Genomic DNA, 20,680 nt, shown 5'->3' with positions numbered 1-20,680 from the left:
TTTATTTCAGGGGAGTAGAGCTATCATTTCGTTGTGGTCCTATGTTTGGGTGCAGGCTGCCTTGCAGGACTTCCCCAGGAGATTGTCCAATGAGTGCGCCTAGCATGCATCCATGCAGCACACCCAATCAGCATGTCTAGCAGCCCAGCTGTTGGATGCTCATTGGGTGATGCCCTCATTGGAGAGGATCCGGATCTGTGGTTGATAACCATAAAAGAAAATTGAATCAGTGTTTCCATAATACAGTCCCCATTATTAAGACCAACACTGAGGACCATTGGATTGGAATACAGCTATTAGGAGACATTTCTCCATGAAAAATAAAAATTTTAAGATAATGAAGGGGTGGTGGTCCCTAAAGTTCTGTGTTTGTTCCTTCCAATCAGGGAATCTATGGTTGAGCTTACCGGGTCATTTAGGTTTAGATGGAAGCGATTAAATGCACAAGTGGATTCTAATCACTTGAGCCTCACAGTATATAATGTCCTCAACAACACTGACATCGATATTTCTACCAACAATAAAAAATAAAAAAAAACACTGAAATCGATTCTTCAACCTACGGGACTATCAATGAACAGTGATCACCGGATGGTCACCAACCAAGGAATCGTTTTCTGTTCGACTAGCACCTCCCCATATCTATATGCAGTTTGGCAGCGTTCTTTTTCTCTTTATTTATTTTCAACAAGAAAAATGGATATATGTAGTATATACCATATTGACGGATCCGTATCAGTTAGTTATTTATATATGAATCGTCAATACAATCAATATGATACTGATACCGATATCAATACCTAAGACCATGCACCAACCACATGGAACCCTAAGTCATTGGGCTTGGGGTTATATCCTTATAATTTGCCACATGTCCCATGATGACGGAATTTTTCTCCTCTCAGGTTCCCTGCCTGGTCAGATTCGTAGGTTCCTCAAATAGGGAGGGCGGAAATGACGACCTCACCCCACTCGGGTAGTGTGTTCGGGCAGGGAGTGAGGTGGTCATTTCCGGTCCCCTATGAGAGGAACCTACGAACAGGCAGGGAACCTGAGAGGAGTTAAGTCCATGATGACGGGCTAAAACCCTAAAAGATAAACCATACATATTTGTATGAAATTGTAAATTGAATAGTCTTAAAAGGACGTTCAAAACCCATTTCTATCTATGTTTTGTTGAGATGTTGAAAGTTATATAGTCTCACATGGCTTTGTGTTGATCCTTGGTACTCCACATATTTTAACCAATAGATACAAAAAAAAAAAAAAAAAAATCCTCTACAGTGCCCTAATTGAGCGGTGCACTGCAGTGTGGGCCTGAAAACTCGACACGTTTTAAGATGCGATATCCAACAATGCCAAGTTCGAGAAGGAAAAAAAAAAAAAAACCCTGCCTTAATTCAATTGATACCTTCACTTGCACAGTTCGACAGGGCCCGTTAGGTATTTTCTCTTATATTCCTAGAGATATGAATAATATTGCTCATTCCCTAACCCGAAAGACCCTCTCTTTAATACATAAAACAGAATGACCAATTTTTAGTCCTTGCTTCATGATTGCTGTAATCAAGAAAGCCTCATGCTCTTCATGCCTCTCTCAATAAAATTCATGGCCCGTTAGGTGGCCAGCGCATGACTCACAATAGAAAAACTTTACCTCAGAGATTAAATGGAATTTTTAGCAATATGTTTTGTCTTTCTGTTTTTTTTTCCCGATTAATTTAATAAAAATAACCACCAACCCACTAAAACAGAACCGAACGCTAAAGCCACACAGAAGAGAGGGGGGGAAGATAGAGTTAGCAGGTGCAGCGAAGAACGAGAGATGGCAATGGCGATGGCACTCCGCAGGCTCTCGTCTTCCGTGAGGAAACCGATTCCGCTTCCCTTTCGTGAAGGATCCCTCTACTACATGGTTTGCTTTTTTTCCTTTACCCAAACCAATCAACCGATGTTCTGTTACTAGAACTAGTGATGTTTTCATCATGCCCTCATTTCTGTTTCGAATCTAATCCATCCTTAATATCTTACATGTTCAGTCTTCTTTGCCGAATGAAGCTGTTTATGAGAAGGAGAGATCTCGTGTTACGGTTAGCCATTCATTTCCGTGCTAGTTTATTTTTGTTTTGATTAATTTGAACAGTCACAAATGTATTGGGTTCTGTAGATATCGTTTGATCTGACTTTGTTTCAATTTGAACTCACTTTAAAAAAAAACTTGATTCCAGTGGACGAAGCAGTTGAATACTCCGCTGGAGATTGTCGATCCAGAGATTGCCAATATTATCGAGCTTGAGAAAGCAAGGCAATGGAAGGTATTCCTTTCTGATTTTTTGCCCCTTACTCATGTCGATTGTACGCTCAGTTCTTCGTATTCAGATTTCATGTTCATACGAGCTATTCCTCGTATCACAGAAAGTTTCTCATGTATGGATATGTGGCGCTTTTTCTGATTGGTAATTCTGGTATTTTGTCAAGGGACTTGAACTCATACCTTCGGAGAATTTCACTTCTGTCTCCGTGATGGAAGCAGTTGGGTCCATCATGACCAATAAATACAGTGAAGGATATCCCGGTGCCAGATATTATGGAGGAAACGAGTACGGGATGTTCTTATCTCCCTCCTTTGATACTTCTTCTTTCCCCCCCTTCAATTATTGTTGTTCATATTATATTTTCTGGCCTAGTGATGTCTTTTTTGTATTCACGGTTATTATCGTTTAGTTTATCCTTCAAGTTGGTATTTCCTGGTTATGAAATAAATAAGTGGGATTTACAACCTTTTAGGTACATTGACATGGCCGAGTCCTTGTGTCAGAAGCGTGCCTTGGAAGCTTTCAGGTTGGATCCTGCAAAATGGGGAGGTAAATAACCATAATGCATATACTTAGGTAGGGCTGAGGCCTCGGGCGATCCAACCCAATCTGAATCATATGATTTAAATGATGTATAGTGTGACATATAATTGTAAAGATTTTGTCACAAAACCACTTGCTTAGTGATGTTTGGAATTTGCAATACAAGCATTACCTTATAAAATTCTAGTTTATCTTTAAATTAACCCCTCTCCCTCTCCAGTGAAAGTTTCACTTCCTTGTTTTCTTTCAGTGAATGTTCAACCATTGTCGGGCTCACCTGCTAATTTTCAAGTTTACACTGCACTTTTGAAGCCTCACGAGAGAATCATGGCGCTTGATCTTCCTCATGGTGGGCATCTGTCCCATGGCTATCAGGTTCTTACTACTTCCCTTCAGTTTAACTTTGTTGCAGCTAAATTTAGTGTACATGTTCTGATTCCTAGTGGCTTCTGAAGACAGTATTCATCTAGTACTGCCATCTCCTAATGTATATTGTTTTTGGAATACATTATCTCTCTTCTCGAAGCTCCTGTTACTAATGATTTTTCTTCAACTTTCATTATGTTGGTGAAGCTAGAAGCTCTGTATATTGTAAATGATTTCTCTGATATTCTCCCTTTTTCCTCTCGTCATGTCACTTCTTCCATATCAAGAAAGGGAATGGTAAAAAAAGGAAAAACAAGCCATTAATTGTGTTTGCACCTCTTGTGCATCCCCTTTTTTTTTTGTTTATTGTGCTGAAAATGTATTTGTATTCCTGAGATGTGGGACTATAGATTATATATCCTCTCAGTGGTTTGTAATAAGGGGAAAAAATTGTGTCCCTGTGACCTAACTTGCTGTTAAGATCAAATTGTTGCATAGTCTTCAACTCACTAGTGTGATCTACATAAAGAGGCGTCTAAAATATGCACTTCTAGTGGAATGTTGAAAATAGGTATTTGTTTCATAAGGTTTTAAATCATGTACATATAGTTTAGATGCTCCTGTATTATATTTTTTGAACCCCTGGAAAAAAAAGCTTCATCATATGTAAGAATGGAAAGCAATCAATATACTCTCTTGGCAGGCTTCTTATGCGTAGGTGGAATATTTTTGAGCTTATGTTCTTGAGGAAATTAAGAATCAGAACTACTAAATAACTATGAACATAAAGAGTTGGTTATCTTTTCTTTTGTTGCTTGTAGAGCATTCTATCTTTGAATTGGGATGTTGTTTCCAGGATTTGTTGTTGCTTTTTTTAGGGGTAGGGGATAGGTGTGTGTGTTGTATGTGCACAGAAGCAGAGAGCCTTGTTGATGGAAACCCTATTTTCTGTTCAAGTTATGATTTGTGGTGTATGGGCTTCATCATTTGTTTTGCAAATGCAGACTGATACCAAGAAGATATCTGCTGTTTCTATATTTTTTGAGACAATGCCATATAGATTGAATGAAAGCACGGGGTACATTGACTACGACCAGGTACCTTGTTTCTTTCCCCATTCCATTGGGCTTTTTTCTTTTTATTTAATTTCCTAAAACAAGGTACCTTCTGATGTATTGTTATGTTATTATACATGGCAAATGAGGTCATAATGGTTCTACAGTAGTTCAAATCTAGAAGCAAAACAATCATCTAGGGAAGGGAATGAAGTCAAGCTGAGATGGCATGTGGCAGTTGTAGCTGTTTAGTCAAACTGCTGGAATGCCCATTTGGAATACCTCTACCTTAAAATGCTTGCTGGGAAGGCTCTCTTCCCAAGCTTAGCAAGGCAGGCATGAGGATGATTTTGCCATTCTGACTGTTCGAGAGATTTTGGATTGGCCAGATTAAATTTCGTGGCCCACCTCAATTGTGGACTGGCTATATATTGGAGTTCCCTCTTAATTATTAGCCATCAAACTGTTCTTCAAAATATTGACTATTCAACCACTTTTTAAAGCTTTACTCCACCATGTGGCAATGTCCTTTTGTACTGAAATTTAAATGTAAGGGAGGGCAGGGCATAGGTCTGCAGGATTTTTAAATACCACCTAAGCTGCAACATGACAGATATGATGCCTATCCTGACAATATTGTCAAGATTGTCCCACTTGTAAAACCTAACACGATGCAAAGAAGAATGGAAATTGCAAACACAATCACACAATGCGCACAAAGATTTACGTGGTTCGGCAAGGTTGCCTACGTCCACGGTGAGATGAGATCTGTTTCACTATCAATGGAGAATAGGGTTACAGTCGCTCGTTCCTCACACCTCTCTCAGATTTTCAATTACAGAGGAAGAACTCTCGCTACAGATTTATAACGAAACCCTATACAGGAAATTTACTGAAATACCCATATAGTCCTTAAAAAATTTTCTAGCAAGAAGTCAAGACACCAAAACCTCAACACCACCTACCCTCTTTATTGGATGGGTTTGCTAGTAAGGAAATCTAGGTGACCATGAAATCTTCCACATCTTTGTGTAAGAGAAATGAAGGGACTCATATGCTGGCTGTCTCTCTCTCTCCATTTCTACTGTAAATTTCATCTCAAAGGCACTACATTACATGGCAAATTCAGCTCTTCTTTTTGGCCATTCATTTAATCAGAATTTATAATTTTAATGGATGAAACAATGAGTTTTTTTTTTAACCCGAACTTATCTGGGACCCGAGCCGGCCCCTAGGATTTTATTACGATCAAAACCAATGAATAAAGAATACAAGGGTGGGACATTCCCGCCTTACCCCAACCCGAGAATTTACAAATATCTCTCAAAACCTCAGTAAAGAAGCTCACCCCTATACCAAAACTCCAACAAAGAGGATTACCTATTTCTCAAAACTGGGAAGCCAAGCGCATCCTCCCTTGCGATTCGATGCAACCCCTGAGGTATATGCAAGTCACCATGAAATTCCAAGTCCGACTCTAAAGTACAAGCTAATGTCGCTAAAAAATCTACCGCTCTGTTCCCCTCACGGTACATAAAGGATATCATCGGTCTAAGGGAATCCATTAGTGTTACGATGTCCTGGAACCAGTACCAACCTTCCCAAAACCCACACTTCCTTCTTGTGGTGCTTAACACGGTTACTGCCGAATCAGATTTGACATGAAAATCCACGAAGCCCAACTTAGCACACAAATTTAAGCCATCTCTTAACGCCTGAATTTCAGCCAAAGAGTTGGTGCATGTCCCGTAAAAATTAGCAAATGCAGCAATTATATCCCCCTGAGTGTTCCTAATAATACCTCCTCCCCCCCCCCTATGCCAGGATTACCTTTACACGCACTGTCCACATTGAGCATAACTGAGGAGAAGGGGGGGCACCAGTAAACTGGGATTGGAGGCTTGTTGATAATAGGGGGGTGGGGAATGTCAAAAAATTGAAGTAACAGAGATTCTTTGAAAGTGGGAGGTTTTTTTAAATTGGATGCATATGGAATCTCCTTGATCCAACGTCTAATTACCTCAATGATACTGCTGGCTGGATGAGATCGCTCTCCATGTCTGCGATTATTGCGTTCTTTCCATAATTCCCAAATGATAAATGAGGGGAGTAAACCAATGATCCTGCCACCAAGGTTAGCAAATTTGGCGTGCCTGTGCCAGAACAAAATTCTGCTTCTCACCCCTTGCCCAAGCACCATCTCCACGTCACACAAGGAAGAGAAAAAACTCCAAACCTTTCAGGCCGTTCCACCTGCAATCAAACAGTGATAAGTTGATTCCCTTCTTGGCTGACCACAACACATGCATTTCGACGCAAGGGGGATTCCCATCTTCATGATAGCATCATCAGTAGGGACCCCCCCCACATAACACCTGCCAAGTAAAGAAGCCTATCTTGGTGGGAGTCGAACGGTTCCAGCACCATTTGGCGAAAGAAACCTTGGGGGAAGGGGTTCTAACTTCGTTCCAAACTGATTTGGCAGTCAACAAACCATCTCTCGCCGGAGTCCACACCAACCAATCCTTCTTATCAGAGAGAGCAAACTTGCCTGCTGTCAAGTTGTCCCTAACCGGGTTGGAATCAATCTTTGCCAGAATCTCTTGGTTCCATTCCCCCGCTGTGTTAAGCACCTCCTTGATGGTAAGATTTAAGTCAAGGTGGATCGCTCCATCTACATAATCCACTAGGGCACCCTATTCTGACCAGTTATCCAGCCAAAAACTAATATTACCTCTTCCAATAAGCGACCTGGATTTGGCAATAAAAGTTTCTTTGTGCATTAAAGCTCTCCTCCACGAGATCGTCCCTGTCCTCCTCCCCCCTGCAAGAGTGAAGTGCTCGTTCTTGAGTAATTTAGCTTTAAAGAAAGCACTCCATAATGAGTTACAAGACCAAGGCCTCCATAGGCCTTTTAGGCGCAACGCCAGGCCCATCTCTTCCAACTTGCGGATTCCCAAGCCGCCCTCATCGATCGGTTTATAGGCCTTCTCCCAGCCTACCCAGTGGTGTCTTTTCCCCCACTCCGAGTTACCCCTCAAGAAATCAGCGCAAATGCTGTTAAAGCGTTTTATTACCATCTTGAGTAAGTCTAGAGTTGACATGAGGTGGATTGGCATCAAGGAGAGCACATGCTTGAGTAAGATCAATCCCCACCTGCAGACAACAACTTCCCTTTCCAACCAACAACCCTTTGTTGCATTTTTGCCAGGAAAGCATCAAAGAAACTAACACGCAGCCGCCCTGTGAATAAAGGAGCACCATGGTATAGAATGGGTAGTTTCTTCCTTGAGAAGCCTGTAACCACTTCCACCATACGTTGTCGGTGATCCGCCACTTTCTCACTCATAACAAAGCAGCTCTTATCTTTGTTCACCAGCTACCCCGAGAAGCCCTCGTATCTCGCAATGAACCCCATTATTTGTTTTAAAGATGACTTCAGCCCCTTCGAGAATATAATAGTGTCATCAGCGAATAAGCTATGAGAGATTCCCGGACATCCCCGTGGGAGTTGAAAAAATTTTGCTCTACCTTCAACAAAAAGAGTTCTTAATCCCCTGTTTAAGATCTCCTCCGCAATGATAAAAAGCGAGGGGGACAAGGGATCGCCTTGTCGAACCCCCCTCGTGGATTTGAAGAACCCTGAATGACCATTATCGAGAATCACCGAGAACCAGCAGTTTTCCACTGTCTTCATGATCAACTTAATCCAGTCATCTGCAAAGCCAAACTTCCTCAGGACTTAGGTCAGAAAATCCCATTCTAAACGGTCATACGCCTTGGCCATATCCAATTTCAGAATCACATTGCCACCACGGGTATCCCTATTAATGTCCTGAACGACCTCTTGCACCAAAGCCACGTTGTCATGAATATTCCTACCCTGTATGAAAGCACCTTGTTCCTCCGATATAATAGAAGGGAGTAAGCATGCCAGTCTTATAGAAATAATTTTTGCAATTATTTTATAAGAGAAATTGCACAAGCTAATGGGGCGAAAATGAGACATTTCCTCCGGATTGTCCTTCTTGGGTATAAGGACCAAGTTAGCAGAAGTGTAGCATCGCGGCAGGTAGCCACCTGCAAAGAAGTCTTTCACCGCCTCCCAGACATCGTTGCCAATGATCTCCCAGCAGGCCGTATAAAAGTAGCTTGTGAATCCATCAGGGCCTGGGGCACTATCTGCAGAGAGCCCAAAAACCACCTTCTTAACCTCTTCGAAGGAAGGAGACGCCAATAGAAATCTGTTATCCTCTTCAGATATTAAGGAGGGTATATCCTGCAGCAGACTTTCATCATGCTGGCTGCCTTGAGACTTGAAATTCTCAGAGAAAAATCTAACAGCTTCATTAGCAATACCCACTTCATTTGTCACCCACTCGCCATTGCCATTTTTAATTTTAGATAGACGCTGCTTTCTTCTTCGCACATTTACCATGGTGTGAAAGAATTTAGTGTTTCTTTCTCCCTCGTGAAGCCATTGCACCCTGGATTTCTGACGCCAAAAGATTTCTTCCTGCAGCAAAACATCAGTCAACACCTTCCTCACTTCACTCAGCTCCCCTCTAGTGGTGTTGGACGGGTTCTGATCAAACTGCAGCTCTGCCTTGCACACTCTATCCTCCGCATTACGAGCATTTTGGTGGATATTGCTGAACACTACTTTGTTCCAATCTCGAAGCTGAACCCACAAGTTTTTGAGTTTTGCGAAAAGGGAATACAGGGGGGATCCATAGACCGGCATCGACCAGCATTTTGCGACAAAATCCATAAAGCCCGGGTGAGAGATCCACATCTGCTGAAACCTGAAGCTAGAAGGCCTTTGCAACACCTAAGTTTCACACTAAATCTGTCTAGCCGCGCCACTACTTTACCTCCACCGCCTTGGTTGTTGGACCAAGTGAATGAGTTACCTTGAAAACCCCCCATCAAAAAGGCCAGCCGCACTCACAAAATTCCCGTATTCCTCCATAGAGTTGGTGCACGCCGTCCTCCCCCCAGCCTTCTCATTGGGATCCAAAACCGCATTGAAATCCCCTCCCACCGCCCAGGGCAGGTTAGTAGATGTAGCAATTTCCAGTAAACCTTCCCAAAGGTGTCTACGATCCCGCACCGTACAGTGACCATGCACAAAAGAGAACAAAACCGTGGTTGCATTTTGAATTGTGCATTCCAGAGTGATTGATAGTTCCTGACTTTTGACCAACCTAACCCGCAGTTCTTTTTTCTAGAAAACCCATAACCATTCTCCATTTTCCTCCCCACTCGAAATCACCTCATCCATCCCAATCCTCTTCGAAATCCATGCGGCCTTCACAAAAGGAATTTTCGGCTCCGCAATCGCAACCAAATCCACCGTATCCAACATAATTATAGACTTCAGATGCCTAACAAACGGCTTGTTCCCCATCCCTCTAACATTCCAGAAAAGCACGATCATTATAAACACGACGTGGGGGAGGCACGGGTCCCATGGACCTCGTAATCATCCTGTTGGGCTTCACCGTGCCGGGTTTAGGCACCATACCGCCTTTATCTGAAGGACTGGGAGGTGCCACCTCCATACTGCTGTTACCATGCTCCACATTAAGATGCTTAAGGAAAGCATTAAAAGCTCTGTCCACCACCAGGCTGGACCTACGTAGCTCATCCACCGTGGCCTTCCAGCCCAGGTCCATCTTAGCCGCATCCACATGGTTGTCATCTTTTGTAGCAGAGGCTGCCTCTCCACATTTGTTTTTGGGCCCTGCAAATGCCACCCCATTTCCACTGCCCTTAAGCGCCGCAGCTCCTACCCCCAAGCCATCGAACCCTTGCTCCCCCTCAGGCATAAAATCTGCATCATTGTCACCATCTGAGGGTCTAGGTGTCCTCTTCTCATGTTGCAACAGCGCCAAGTATAAAATGTGTAATTCATATACAATCCTCCAATGAAAGCTTGGATCTTTCTTTAGCAGTTTGCCAGGCACTTGGGCGCTAGAAATACAGCCAATTAGCCAAGTAACCATCAGATTTTTATGTGACACACCTTAGCTAATAATGACTTTAAAAAGATGGAAGCATGAAACCCTTGTTTAAGTCTAGGTTTTGGAATACGGCCTCTAGATGGAAACAGGAACAACTCCTGTCTGCCATGCCTTGCACAGAAATAAATAAAGGTAACCCCAAGTGGTAAACCATGGCCTTTAACTGGATTACATGTGTAATACACCAAACAGGCAGGTTCATGAATCACTAACTGACAGAGGGATTCCAGCATCTGAACATGGTTCAAAATGATTTTGCTTTCCTCCTGATTTATGATTAGGAAACTTTAACCTACTTCTTTTTAATTATGATACTTCTAGGTTCTCATAAAAAATTATGCATGCAAATTGAAAAAAAGAAGCTGATTTTGTATTCATCATGGATTGGTTGGTTGGTTTCCATCATGCCTCGTCATTTAGTATAAAATTAATTCTTTTCATATTTATTCTTACAATCTCTATATGTAAAGAGTTCACTTGCTTTTGAGAATGACAGATGGAGAAGAGCGCTGCTCTCTTCAGGCCCAAATTAATGGTTGCTGGTGCTAGTGCTTATGCACGCCTTTACGACTATGCATGGATGCGCAAGGTAAAAGCTACACGAATCGTGATTCGTGCAATATAATCATCCAAGCAAAATTTTACCAATGGTTCAGAAAATCTGAGTGCAATTATCATGGATTTGACAGGTCTGTAATAAGCAGAAAGCTATTCTGTTAGCAGATATGGCACATATTAGTGGATTAGTTGCAGCTGGTGTCATTCCATCACCTTTTGAATATGCAGACATAGTGACAACTACAACACACAAATCACTACGTGGGCCACGTGGAGCCATGATCTTCTTTAGGAAGGGAGTGAAAGAGATCAACAAACAAGGCCAAGAGGTGAGTTGTTATGAAAGGCGACTTTATTTTAGCTTCTCTATGCAATGCTTTTCCAGCATGGTTCTTTTCTGTCACATTTGGTGATCTGTTTGGGATTTTCTCTTAGTTCTAGAGTCAAGATTGTGACGTTTAAAATATGTGAAGCTAAAGCTATTACTTCTTTTGCATGAAAGGTCATGTATGATTATGAAGACAAGATCAATCAGGCTGTCTTTCCAGGGCTTCAAGGTGGTCCACACAATCATACAATTACAGGGTTAGCAGTTGCATTGAAACAGGTCTGCATTCTTGTAGATGATTTTTTACTTCTTTTGGAGATGCTTGTTTGAGGACGAGTGATTATGTAAATTATGCACTATTTCTTCATTTACTATTTGTAGTTCCTTTCTCTCTTTGGTCTACCTAAACCAGGAACAATATCTACACCATCATAAATGAGATCTACACTTCATAGGCACAATCACCTGTGAATTTTGGAACTTTAATACATGTGTCTGCAGTCCATTATAGGTGTCTTACACGGCAACTTTCTAAATTGGGAGCATGTTTGTTATGTGGGTGGACCTTGGTGCAACGGTTAGGTTGCTCCATTGTGACCAAGTGGTCACGGGTTCGAGTCTCTGGAAACAGCCTCTGCGAAGCAGGGGTAAGGCTGCGCACATTATGACCCTCCCCAGACCCGCAGTGGCTCTTTACACATTACCTGTGCGAAGCAGGGGTAAGGCTACGCACATTATGCCCTATATATATATATATATATTTGGAAACATGTTGTCTGGATTATCTTGTATGAGTAGCTCTTTACACAACCCTTGTGGATATGACACATAGTAGAGCCATTAGCCTGTACACTTCGTCTCTCTCTCTCTCTTTGGAGGGTATGAAATTTGTGCCCAGAAAAAGATGTCTGATTAAATTTGTGTTGTAAAACTTGTAACTGCCAAACTCTTTCCCACCAATTCTAAATAGATTGAGGCACTGAGCTCCTTTTTGTATATGAATTTGGTCTCCCCCCCCCCCCCCAAAGGAAAAAAGAAAAGAAAAGAAAGAATCCTGGTTTTGCGTAAAGTCAATTCATTTCTGTATTCAAGTGACATATATATAATTGCAGGCAACAACTCCAGAGTACAAATCCTACCAAGAGCAGGTTCTCAGTAATTGCTCAAGATTCGCCGAGGTATAGCCTATGTAAAATTTTCTACTATTCGTATTTAAGTGAAGTTTTATTCTGTGTGGTTCTTCTTCTTCCCACATTTTATGACTTTCCTTTTTCTTTTCTTTTTTTCCCTGAGGAGGAAAGTTTTCTTTAGTAGCCTCGATGTGTTTAGCATCTTTGGCACAAATAGGCGAAGATGGGATTTGATCCCAGGTCTGTGAACTACTGACCTTTTGTGCATGGGATCATTTTATGACTATTACTTGGTGTTATTTCAATTAGTTTGGGATTCTGTGATTTTCCAGTGGGAATTTTGACTTTTGAAGTTAACTCATTTTGCAGAGTTTAATAGAGAAGGGCTTTGATCTTGTCTCTGGTGGAACTGAAAACCATTTGGTCTTGGTGAATCTTAAAAACAAGGTAAAAGATTTTTTTTTTCCTTTTTTCATTGTTAAACTCTGCTAATTTTCAATTCCACTGCTGACTAGTGCAGATTAGTTTAATCCTCATGAATTTTAGTCGCGCCTTTAGCTACTCAACCATGATTCTTGAAAATCTAAACCCACTATGGAAATGCTTGCTGGAATATACACAGTTTGTGGTTTTTTGCATGACAATTGGATATGAATAAGTATAACCATTCCTTCCAACTTTCGATTTGCAGGGTATTGATGGTTCCAGAGTTGAAAAGGTTTTGGAATTGGTTCACATTGCAGCCAACAAGAATACCGTTCCTGGGGATGTGTCTGCCATGGTCCCTGGTGGAATTCGGATGGGTAAATGCCTCTTCTTCCATCATTTTCTCTCACTTTTATTTGTAAACATGACCTGTTCAGCTTGAAAGATCTTCTGTCTTCGGTAATTCAGGAACCCCAGCCCTTACATCAAGAGGATTTGTTGAAGAGGATTTTGCCAAAGTAGCTGAGTATTTTGACAGTGCTGTGAAGTTGGCATTGAAGATCAAGTCTGAAACCAAAGGTTGATAATTCTGTAGCATATTTTAATATCTCTGTACATGACTGCTTTTTTTCGTACATGTTTCACCTGCCTGTCACATGTGGTATGTGTGGGTGGTTGAATTTACTGAGACAAGGTACATCATGTTGTGGATTTTCATATATCAGGGACTAAGGTGAAGGACTTCATGGCTACAATCCAGACCCGTGATGATATCCAATCTGAAATTTCAAAGCTCCGTCATGAGGTTGAAGAATATGCAAAACAGTTTCCCACAATTGGGTTTGAGAAAGAAACAATGAAGTACAAAAACTGAGGGAAATAGAAAGTATCTTATTCAATGAGGTATGCGAATTCTTGTAATTTGGTCTTTGACAGTTTTTTTTTTTGTTTTGGAAGGGGTGGGGTTCCTTCAGTTAACATTTAAAGTTGCAATTACTTGAACACTGGACACAGACCTTTTGTGCTTTTATATCAGTTGTAAGTGATCTTTCTGAATGCCTAACTTTCACTAGTGAGGGTCTAATTCTGGTTTTCTTATGAAGGGACCAACTTTCTTTTCCTACAAATAACAAAATTTGAGGATAATAAAGGCTATACGTTGGAAATAATCTCAGGCTTGACCATTTTTTTTTAATGCCATTAAGGATGCTGCTATATTGGAAAAGAACAGTGTATTGTCCTATGTTTATATGAAATTGTAAAGAACATTCATAATCAAGAAAATTCAGAATCGTGGTTACACAGAATGCATTTCTCACTGTATCATTCTTATTTCTGCAGAACATTGAAATGGCAGTGGAAACTGTAACTCAAAGGCCTCTTGAATTAGTGAAAGCGGTTGAGGGAAAGAAGTCTTCCTGTGGGGATATGGTTATGAAGATGGAAGACTGTAGAGCTTGCAGCTATAGTATCAAGCAGAATTTCACTGAGATTTCTTAATGGAATTTTGTACATATTATTTACTATTCCTCTGCAATATAAACTGGCCTTGATTTATGAAGTAAATCTGATGTGGTTCTGGATCACCTAGGGAGATAGGTTTCAGAAACAGTAAAGAAGCAGGATCACAATCTGAAGGAAAGTTTCAAATTTCAGGAGAAATCTGGTAGAATCAAATCAAAGAATTTGATGTGTAAAACCCTGGTCGAAGGCTGTAACTTTGAGACAGAATAAGCTGCTAAATTCTCAGGACAATCCAAATGGTTGGATGTCAAGTTATTGCAGATTCCTTCAGAGAATAGGAAATCTCATAACAGAACAATCGATGGGTAATCTAATAATACTGAAATCAGAAAATAATCAAGCAGTATTAATGTAGATATTATAGACAGAAACTAGTAAACCCAACAGAACTTGGGTCAGAATTCAGAAATAAAAACTTCAGGTTTCAGACTATGATTAGGATTCATAGAAATATGTAACAAGATTGAATTTTGAATTCAGAGATCAGTCAAGAGGCACAACCGATTTTAAGATCTGAAAACAGAACTGAAATCAGACTAGCAGATCAAAATTTCTACGAAAATCCACTTAGAGTAGGAAAGCAGAATTTAACAGAAAATCCACTCTTGATTTCAGAAATTGATTCAGGACTTGGATGGACACTCAGAAGTCAGAATAACAACCAGGAAATTAATATTGAAACTCAGCAACTGATTGATATGAGATCAAGAAACAAAAATCAAAAGGTATGCAGGTACTTGGATTTTGGTATGCTGAATCACCACAGAATTGAAGGCAGAAAGCCAAAATTATTCAATTTATAGATTTGTCCCTCTGGCTGTGATTCCTTACATATATTTATAACCCTGATCTTAGACATTTTCAGATTTAATTAATTAAGAAGAAGAAATAAACTAGAAAATCTTACTCTAATCACAGGCTGATTTGGAGCTGCCCTTAGCTGACTTGGACACTTATTTAATAAAGAGAATAACATAAACTGAAAAGAATTTTTCCTCCTACCCACAGGCTGTATTGGAGAGTAATCCTATGACTTAAACACTTGATAAAGATAACCCAAACTGTAAAGGATATCCCTACCAGCCTCAGGCTATGATTGGAATTCCTAAATATACCCAGCAATTATTAGTTAAACTAAGGTCCCATGATTTCTGGTTTCTTAAGTGAACCAGAACTGAACCATATAAAAACCCAAAAATGAACTGGTCCAATCTTGATCCAACCCAACCCACAAATGACCCCTTTCTCCCTTTTCTTGCTGGCTGCAATCTGCATAAAAATCTGTAACCTTTTGGAGAACTTGATTTACAAAGCAAAAACTCTACCATTTGTCTCACAGGGAAGATTAGAAATAGTCTTATTAAGTTCATTTCAGTGTTGACTCTAAGAGAGAGTCACAACAGACAACAAATTTACACACATAAGCAGTGTTTAAAACTTGGAATCAAGATCCGGATCAGTCCTGGCCGATTCTGATCCTGGTTGGCTTTTTAAATCCTTGCAGAGAAGTAAAGAGAGTAAGGGCTAAGGAGAGAGGGAAGATCCAACTCCAAAAAGAATGCCAGTGCTGGGAGCCTTGCCTTTTAAGTGTGGATTCATAATTGAACAACCACAAAGATAAAGAAAAATTATAGGGGAGATGGGCACTTTCAATTCAGTTTCATTATTATTATTCCACTTCACCAGTTAACCCTCCAATTCCTTCGGGCTATGTTTGGAAGGTAAGAAAAGAAAGAAAAAAAAATATAAAAATAAAGAAAGGTTAAGATACTAAGATTTGTTTTATTATTTTTTTTTATATTTTCTTTTCTTACCTTTCAAACAGAAAGTTATTTCGTGAGAAACAACCAAGAAACAGGAGTTAGGAATCAGGATTGCCTTATAACCGTGATCCAGTTGTACGGAACCCTGCTCATTCTTTTTCTTTTTCTCTTATTGGCAAGTCCATTATTTTTTCTTTTTGCTTACTCTTATATGAAATTTCCAGTGGGCGAAGAGGGAACCTCTTAATCAATGGGATTTGACCCTTATTCCATTCATTGATTTATTGTCCTAAGAGTTCAATCAAAACATCAAATCACATGTTGAAGAGATACTCTCTTCATCCACGGGATGGTGGAAAATTTTCTCCTTTCTACATTATCTGTATAATGAAATTTACACACCAATGAAATGAGGGTTGAGACTTGAGAGTGTGGTTTTAGGAATTGGTATTGGATTGGTAGTATCTATAGATTTGTATTGATAGTTTGATACCAATATCGATTCTTGACTGATATGGATCATCAATACAATATGGACATAGTTTTTTTCGTTTAAAAAAATTAGTGTTTTGATCTTGAATCAGGTTTATACAATCGATATTGGTATTGATGATGATACCATCACCGATACCGTAAACTAAATCAATGTTCGAGAGAGGTGTCAGATATGGGAGTCGAACCCTAAATCAAATCGAAAAAAAAGAAAAAAAAAAAGAGCCAAACTCATTCAATGTTAAGCCGGCTTCGATTCAGAATTATGGAACCGGTTGGTTATTGGACCACATTGGATCTACCAAAACTGTACCAAACATGAAAAACCAGTCAAAAACCGATATAAAACTAATAACAATCCAAGAATCCTTAATCATATTTTTATAAATATATATATACACGCATGGTAAACTGCCGAATCTGATATCAAAATGATAACAATCCGACATGTGAAAACCAAAATAAATTGAACCTAAACCAGACCAAAAGTGAAACCAATTGAAACCTAAACTTCTCTTATTGGTTTGGTTTCAATTCACCTATCCTCTCACCGAAATCGATTCAACCCACCATCTTTATCCTCTATAATTCCTTGCCCGTCAATTTTCTCAAAATTTTCTCATAAGAATGAAAATGATCACCTTACCCCTGCTCAAACACACTACCCGGATGGAATCCACCCGTATTAGAGAAACTTGGAGAAATGAACCGGACAAGAATTGCATGAGATAATTTTCCGATGTATGTGTCTCTCAGGAGAGAGAATGTGGCATTACTCGTTTTTTTGTTTTCCGGGAAAAAATTTCTCTGATTAGTAGTTTAGTACTCAAAAAGGTCAAAAGAAAGTTTTCTTTGAAATTCTAATGCGGCACTTTACGGTGAGCGACCAGGACAGGAGTACGGGCAGTAATATCAGATTAAAAAAAAAAACTATAACCGCAACCAAAACCTCTTTAAGTTTACTCTTCTTCTCGTTGTTGTCTCCCTCTTTCTAATGCTCTCTTGCAGGGGATGAAAGCAACAATCAGATCTCGAACTGTTGGTGAAGGTATTCCTTTTCAAATTTCAACTTCCTCCCCTTCTCATTTCATTCTCTGTTCAGCTCTCAAACTTCGGTTTTAGGGTTTCAGATGTATTTTTCGAAGCCTGAGCTTCTGTAGAGAAAGCCTTTATGATTATCTTCTCTGATCTGGATTTCCTTTGTGAAGTCTTATGGAATTTGTACTGAAGGTGCTTTTATTTTTTTATTTTTTTCTTTCCCTTGTTTGACTTTTGGTCGGTTTTCTGGATAGTTGCTGAATTTAGATATGGCGAGAGCAGGAGGAATCACAAACGCAGTTAACGTTGGCATCGCAGTACAAGCAGATTGGGAGAATCGAGAGTTCATCTCTCACATCTCCCTCAATGTTCGTCGTCTCTTTGAATTCCTCATTCAATTCGGTACCTAATTTTACTCCTTTCTAATGCTATTTTGCTATCTCCTCTAATAACTGTATTTTGTATTCCCTACGCTTCTGCTTCTGTTGTTATTGGATTCCATGATCTGTTGAATTAATAATTATAAAAATAAGGAAAGAAATTGTGATCTTAATACTGTTGTAGGCCTCTGAACTTTTGGTGCACAAAGAATTTCCGTGTCTGAACCTCCAGGGAAAAAAAAAGGAACAGAAAACAAATGTGGCGTTCTTTGTGTTAGTGGAGGCAACGAGTGGTTTAGGATTGGTGCATTTCTTCGGTCAAAATTTTTTTTTTTAAAGAAAAGTTATATATTCTTGTTGCAGACAGTTGTGTCTCAACTCTCTACTTCATAAAAAACAATTTTTATATATAATTATGGAAAATGTTTTTCTAGTCTGGCACCAAGTTTTGCCACAGGTCGGGGTGATTTAGCAATTTCACCATATGGATATCTAGAAAAACAATCTAAATTGGCCACTTGTTGAATTTCAGACTCAGATTCATCCATATACCTTCCCTTGTGTTTGTGAATTCCCTTGTATTTTTAGCTGTTCATTTCTTTGTAGAAAAGTCTCATTTTTTTTACTGGATTTTCATAGTTTTATTTCATCATTTGACCAATTCCGCTATGAACAGGGGACCTAAGGTTCTACCAGTCCACAAAATTTCAGCTCTATCCATTCTGCCACATGGCAGAATTTGTACCAGTTTCTAAACTTGCTAAACTAGAAAACTACTCCCATAATGATAATTTTCTCTGAGGTGCTATGTCTAAGGAAAATGATCCCAAAAACCTCTGTTGGTGGAGGTCCCAAGGTTTGTATCTATGGGTAGAAATAAATGAAAAATAAAAGAAATTGCTCATTTGCTGTTCCTCATATTAGATATGCAGTTTACATTTATTCAGTTGCACATTTAAGTCTTGTACTATTGAGATGAGTATGAAAATTTTGTTCTAGGGTCTCTTTCATATCTTATTATATGTTCTTCGGTTTTCCTGCTGTCTGGAGAGTTGGCCTCTGGGTTGGGGCTTCTGCTATTCCTTGCCTAATATCTCTTTTAGCTATTTGCATTGGGCCACCAATATGTTAGAGAAGATCATTCCGGAAGTTTAGCTACTTAGAGTGGTTTCTGCATCAATGTGGAGTTTGGAGATTCATCCTCTGTTCATGTGCAGATTTCCTCTGGCAAATATTATGTCATTTTCACCATACTTTTTGGGAAGTGAAGACACCCTTCTTATCAGTTGTTTCTCTGGCCCATATGTAGTATGCCTCACATGCCATTTTCTATTCTGTGGCCATTGTTTCTACCAAGAGGCGTTGATTTTAATTTTACTCATTTGTCAGCATGACATTGTTAAATGCCTACAATTTAGCGTTGACCTGCTTAAACAGAACTCCTAGGGAGGGGGTGGGATAGACATGGTGTTGACCATTTGTCCACACATACTAAATCTTATGTTGTTTTATTTTTTTCCCTATGGCTATTATTTACTGTTTTTGTTATTCCATTGGCCTCCAGAAGCTACAACAAAGAGCAAATTAGCATCTTTAAATGAAAAACTTGACACGTTGGAGCATCGTCTGGAGCTGCTTGAAGTCCAAGTCGGTACCGCATCAGCCAATCCCTCTCTCTTCACCTGATCTTTTTCCAGATGATGTTAGTATATGAACCTTTGAAAACCCTCTTGGATTGCATGGTAATATCTTATTGTTTCTGGTACCCAGTTTAAAGGTAATCAGTCCTTTTTCTGTTTCACATTTGTCTCAATTTGTTTTGGGATGTATTGTAGCTGATTAGATCTTGTACTAGACTTGGAACAAGTGATATTTGATATTTTGTATCTTCAATACCATTAATGACATTTCACACACCAAGTTGATGGATTTGAATTGGCAAACTTTACCAGTATTCCTTCTACAAGTGCATAACTTCAGAGTTTTGAGATGGAATGCAGCAGCAGCAGCCATTAAGGCAATGTGGTAATATAAGTATCTACAGTAAAAAAACTTGTAAGGGATGAGGCTTAAGCTCTATGTATTGTGCTCTTGAGGATTTTTTTTGCGATGTGTCTAATCTTCACATCCTATACAGATTGCTGTCAAATTCATGGCAAGACATAACCACTTGGAACTTTCAGAATCTTTTTTGAGTTCTAAAGAGTATTGCAGTGATAAGATGCAATGTGTAGATGCCACTGCAGCATTAAGTTTACTCTAATACATTGCAACTGTAAACTGCAATGTCATCCCAAGCCTTCCAGCTGACAAATATGGAACCCTAGTTATTATGGTAAGGTTTCTTGATTGACAAAAGTAAAACAGCAGTAGACACCTTCTTACAACCATGAGACTCTCTCCTCATTAACATTATGTGTATCTAAAAGCATCCATTCATTCTCTTCATTGGTTTGGCGTATATGATGTCATTATATTCTGTAAGTGTGTAGATCCATCTCCCTAGAAAAATTATCAATTCTTGGAGTTTCAGTGCACTATGATGCACCATTACTTTGGTAATATGACTTGCTTGGGAAAAAAATTTAATGAAAATAAATGAAGACATGCTTGGAAGTTGTTTACCTGACTCCAAGGAAGTCTCTTTTGACAGACGCTGCCAAATGCCAATCATCCCAAAAAAATAAAAGCTAGTAAATCAAGGAGGGGAAAAATCTCCACGATAATAGAATGAAG

General features: G+C 39.6%; 2 protein-coding genes across 6 annotated transcripts; both read left to right on the top strand.

Moving 5' to 3' along the window:
* Positions 1-1,754: 1,754 nt before the first annotated feature.
* Positions 1,755-14,331, top strand: LOC122660800 (serine hydroxymethyltransferase, mitochondrial-like). 2 transcript variants are annotated; one of them, XM_043856030.1, is made up of 16 exons: positions 1,755-1,915; positions 2,040-2,090; positions 2,229-2,315; positions 2,479-2,600; positions 2,788-2,864; positions 3,109-3,233; positions 4,229-4,321; positions 10,802-10,894; positions 10,995-11,192; positions 11,366-11,470; positions 12,304-12,369; positions 12,691-12,768; positions 13,013-13,124; positions 13,216-13,326; positions 13,473-13,650; positions 14,089-14,331. In XM_043856030.1, exons 1-15 carry the CDS (start codon positions 1,826-1,828, stop codon positions 13,619-13,621), a joined length of 1,557 nt encoding a protein of 518 aa, XP_043711965.1. In that variant the 5' UTR covers positions 1,755-1,825; the 3' UTR covers positions 13,622-13,650; positions 14,089-14,331. The 2 variants fall into 2 exon arrangements, with proteins under 2 accessions (XP_043711965.1, XP_043711966.1); XM_043856031.1 differs by having other exon boundaries at positions 13,851-14,148.
* Positions 14,332-17,471: 3,140 nt separating this feature from the next.
* On the top strand, positions 17,472-19,873 carry LOC122660801 (protein BRICK 1). 4 transcript variants are annotated; one of them, XM_043856035.1, is made up of 3 exons: positions 17,472-17,574; positions 17,819-17,966; positions 19,509-19,873. In XM_043856035.1, exons 2-3 carry the CDS (start codon positions 17,834-17,836, stop codon positions 19,628-19,630), a joined length of 255 nt encoding a protein of 84 aa, XP_043711970.1. In that variant the 5' UTR covers positions 17,472-17,574; positions 17,819-17,833; the 3' UTR covers positions 19,631-19,873. The 4 variants fall into 4 exon arrangements, with proteins under 4 accessions (XP_043711970.1, XP_043711971.1, XP_043711969.1 ...); XM_043856036.1 differs by having other exon boundaries at positions 17,473-17,568; XM_043856034.1 differs by having other exon boundaries at positions 17,495-17,564.
* The last annotated feature ends 807 nt before the right edge of the window (positions 19,874-20,680 follow it).

Source organism: Telopea speciosissima, chromosome 5 (genome assembly GCF_018873765.1).
Source record: "Telopea speciosissima isolate NSW1024214 ecotype Mountain lineage chromosome 5, Tspe_v1, whole genome shotgun sequence".
In the NCBI taxonomy this organism is placed as follows: Eukaryota; Viridiplantae; Streptophyta; class Magnoliopsida; order Proteales; family Proteaceae; genus Telopea; species Telopea speciosissima.
This window is presented reverse-complemented; position numbering and strand designations above follow the sequence as displayed.

Coding starts and splice junctions, on each gene's coding strand:
- LOC122660800 (XM_043856030.1), top strand. CDS start 1,826: ATGGCAATGGCGATGGCACTCCGCAGGCTCTCGTCTTCCGTGAGGAAA. Junction 2,865..3,108: donor GGATCCTGCAAAATGGGGAG/GTAAATAACCAT, acceptor GTTTTCTTTCAG/TGAATGTTCAACCATTGTCG. Junction 4,322..10,801: donor GGTACATTGACTACGACCAG/GTACCTTGTTTC, acceptor TGAGAATGACAG/ATGGAGAAGAGCGCTGCTCT.
- LOC122660801 (XM_043856034.1), top strand. CDS start 17,538: ATGAAAGCAACAATCAGATCTCGAACT. Junction 17,565..17,818: donor CAACAATCAGATCTCGAACT/GTTGGTGAAGGT, acceptor TTTTCTGGATAG/TTGCTGAATTTAGATATGGC. Junction 17,967..19,508: donor TGAATTCCTCATTCAATTCG/GTACCTAATTTT, acceptor ATTGGCCTCCAG/AAGCTACAACAAAGAGCAAA.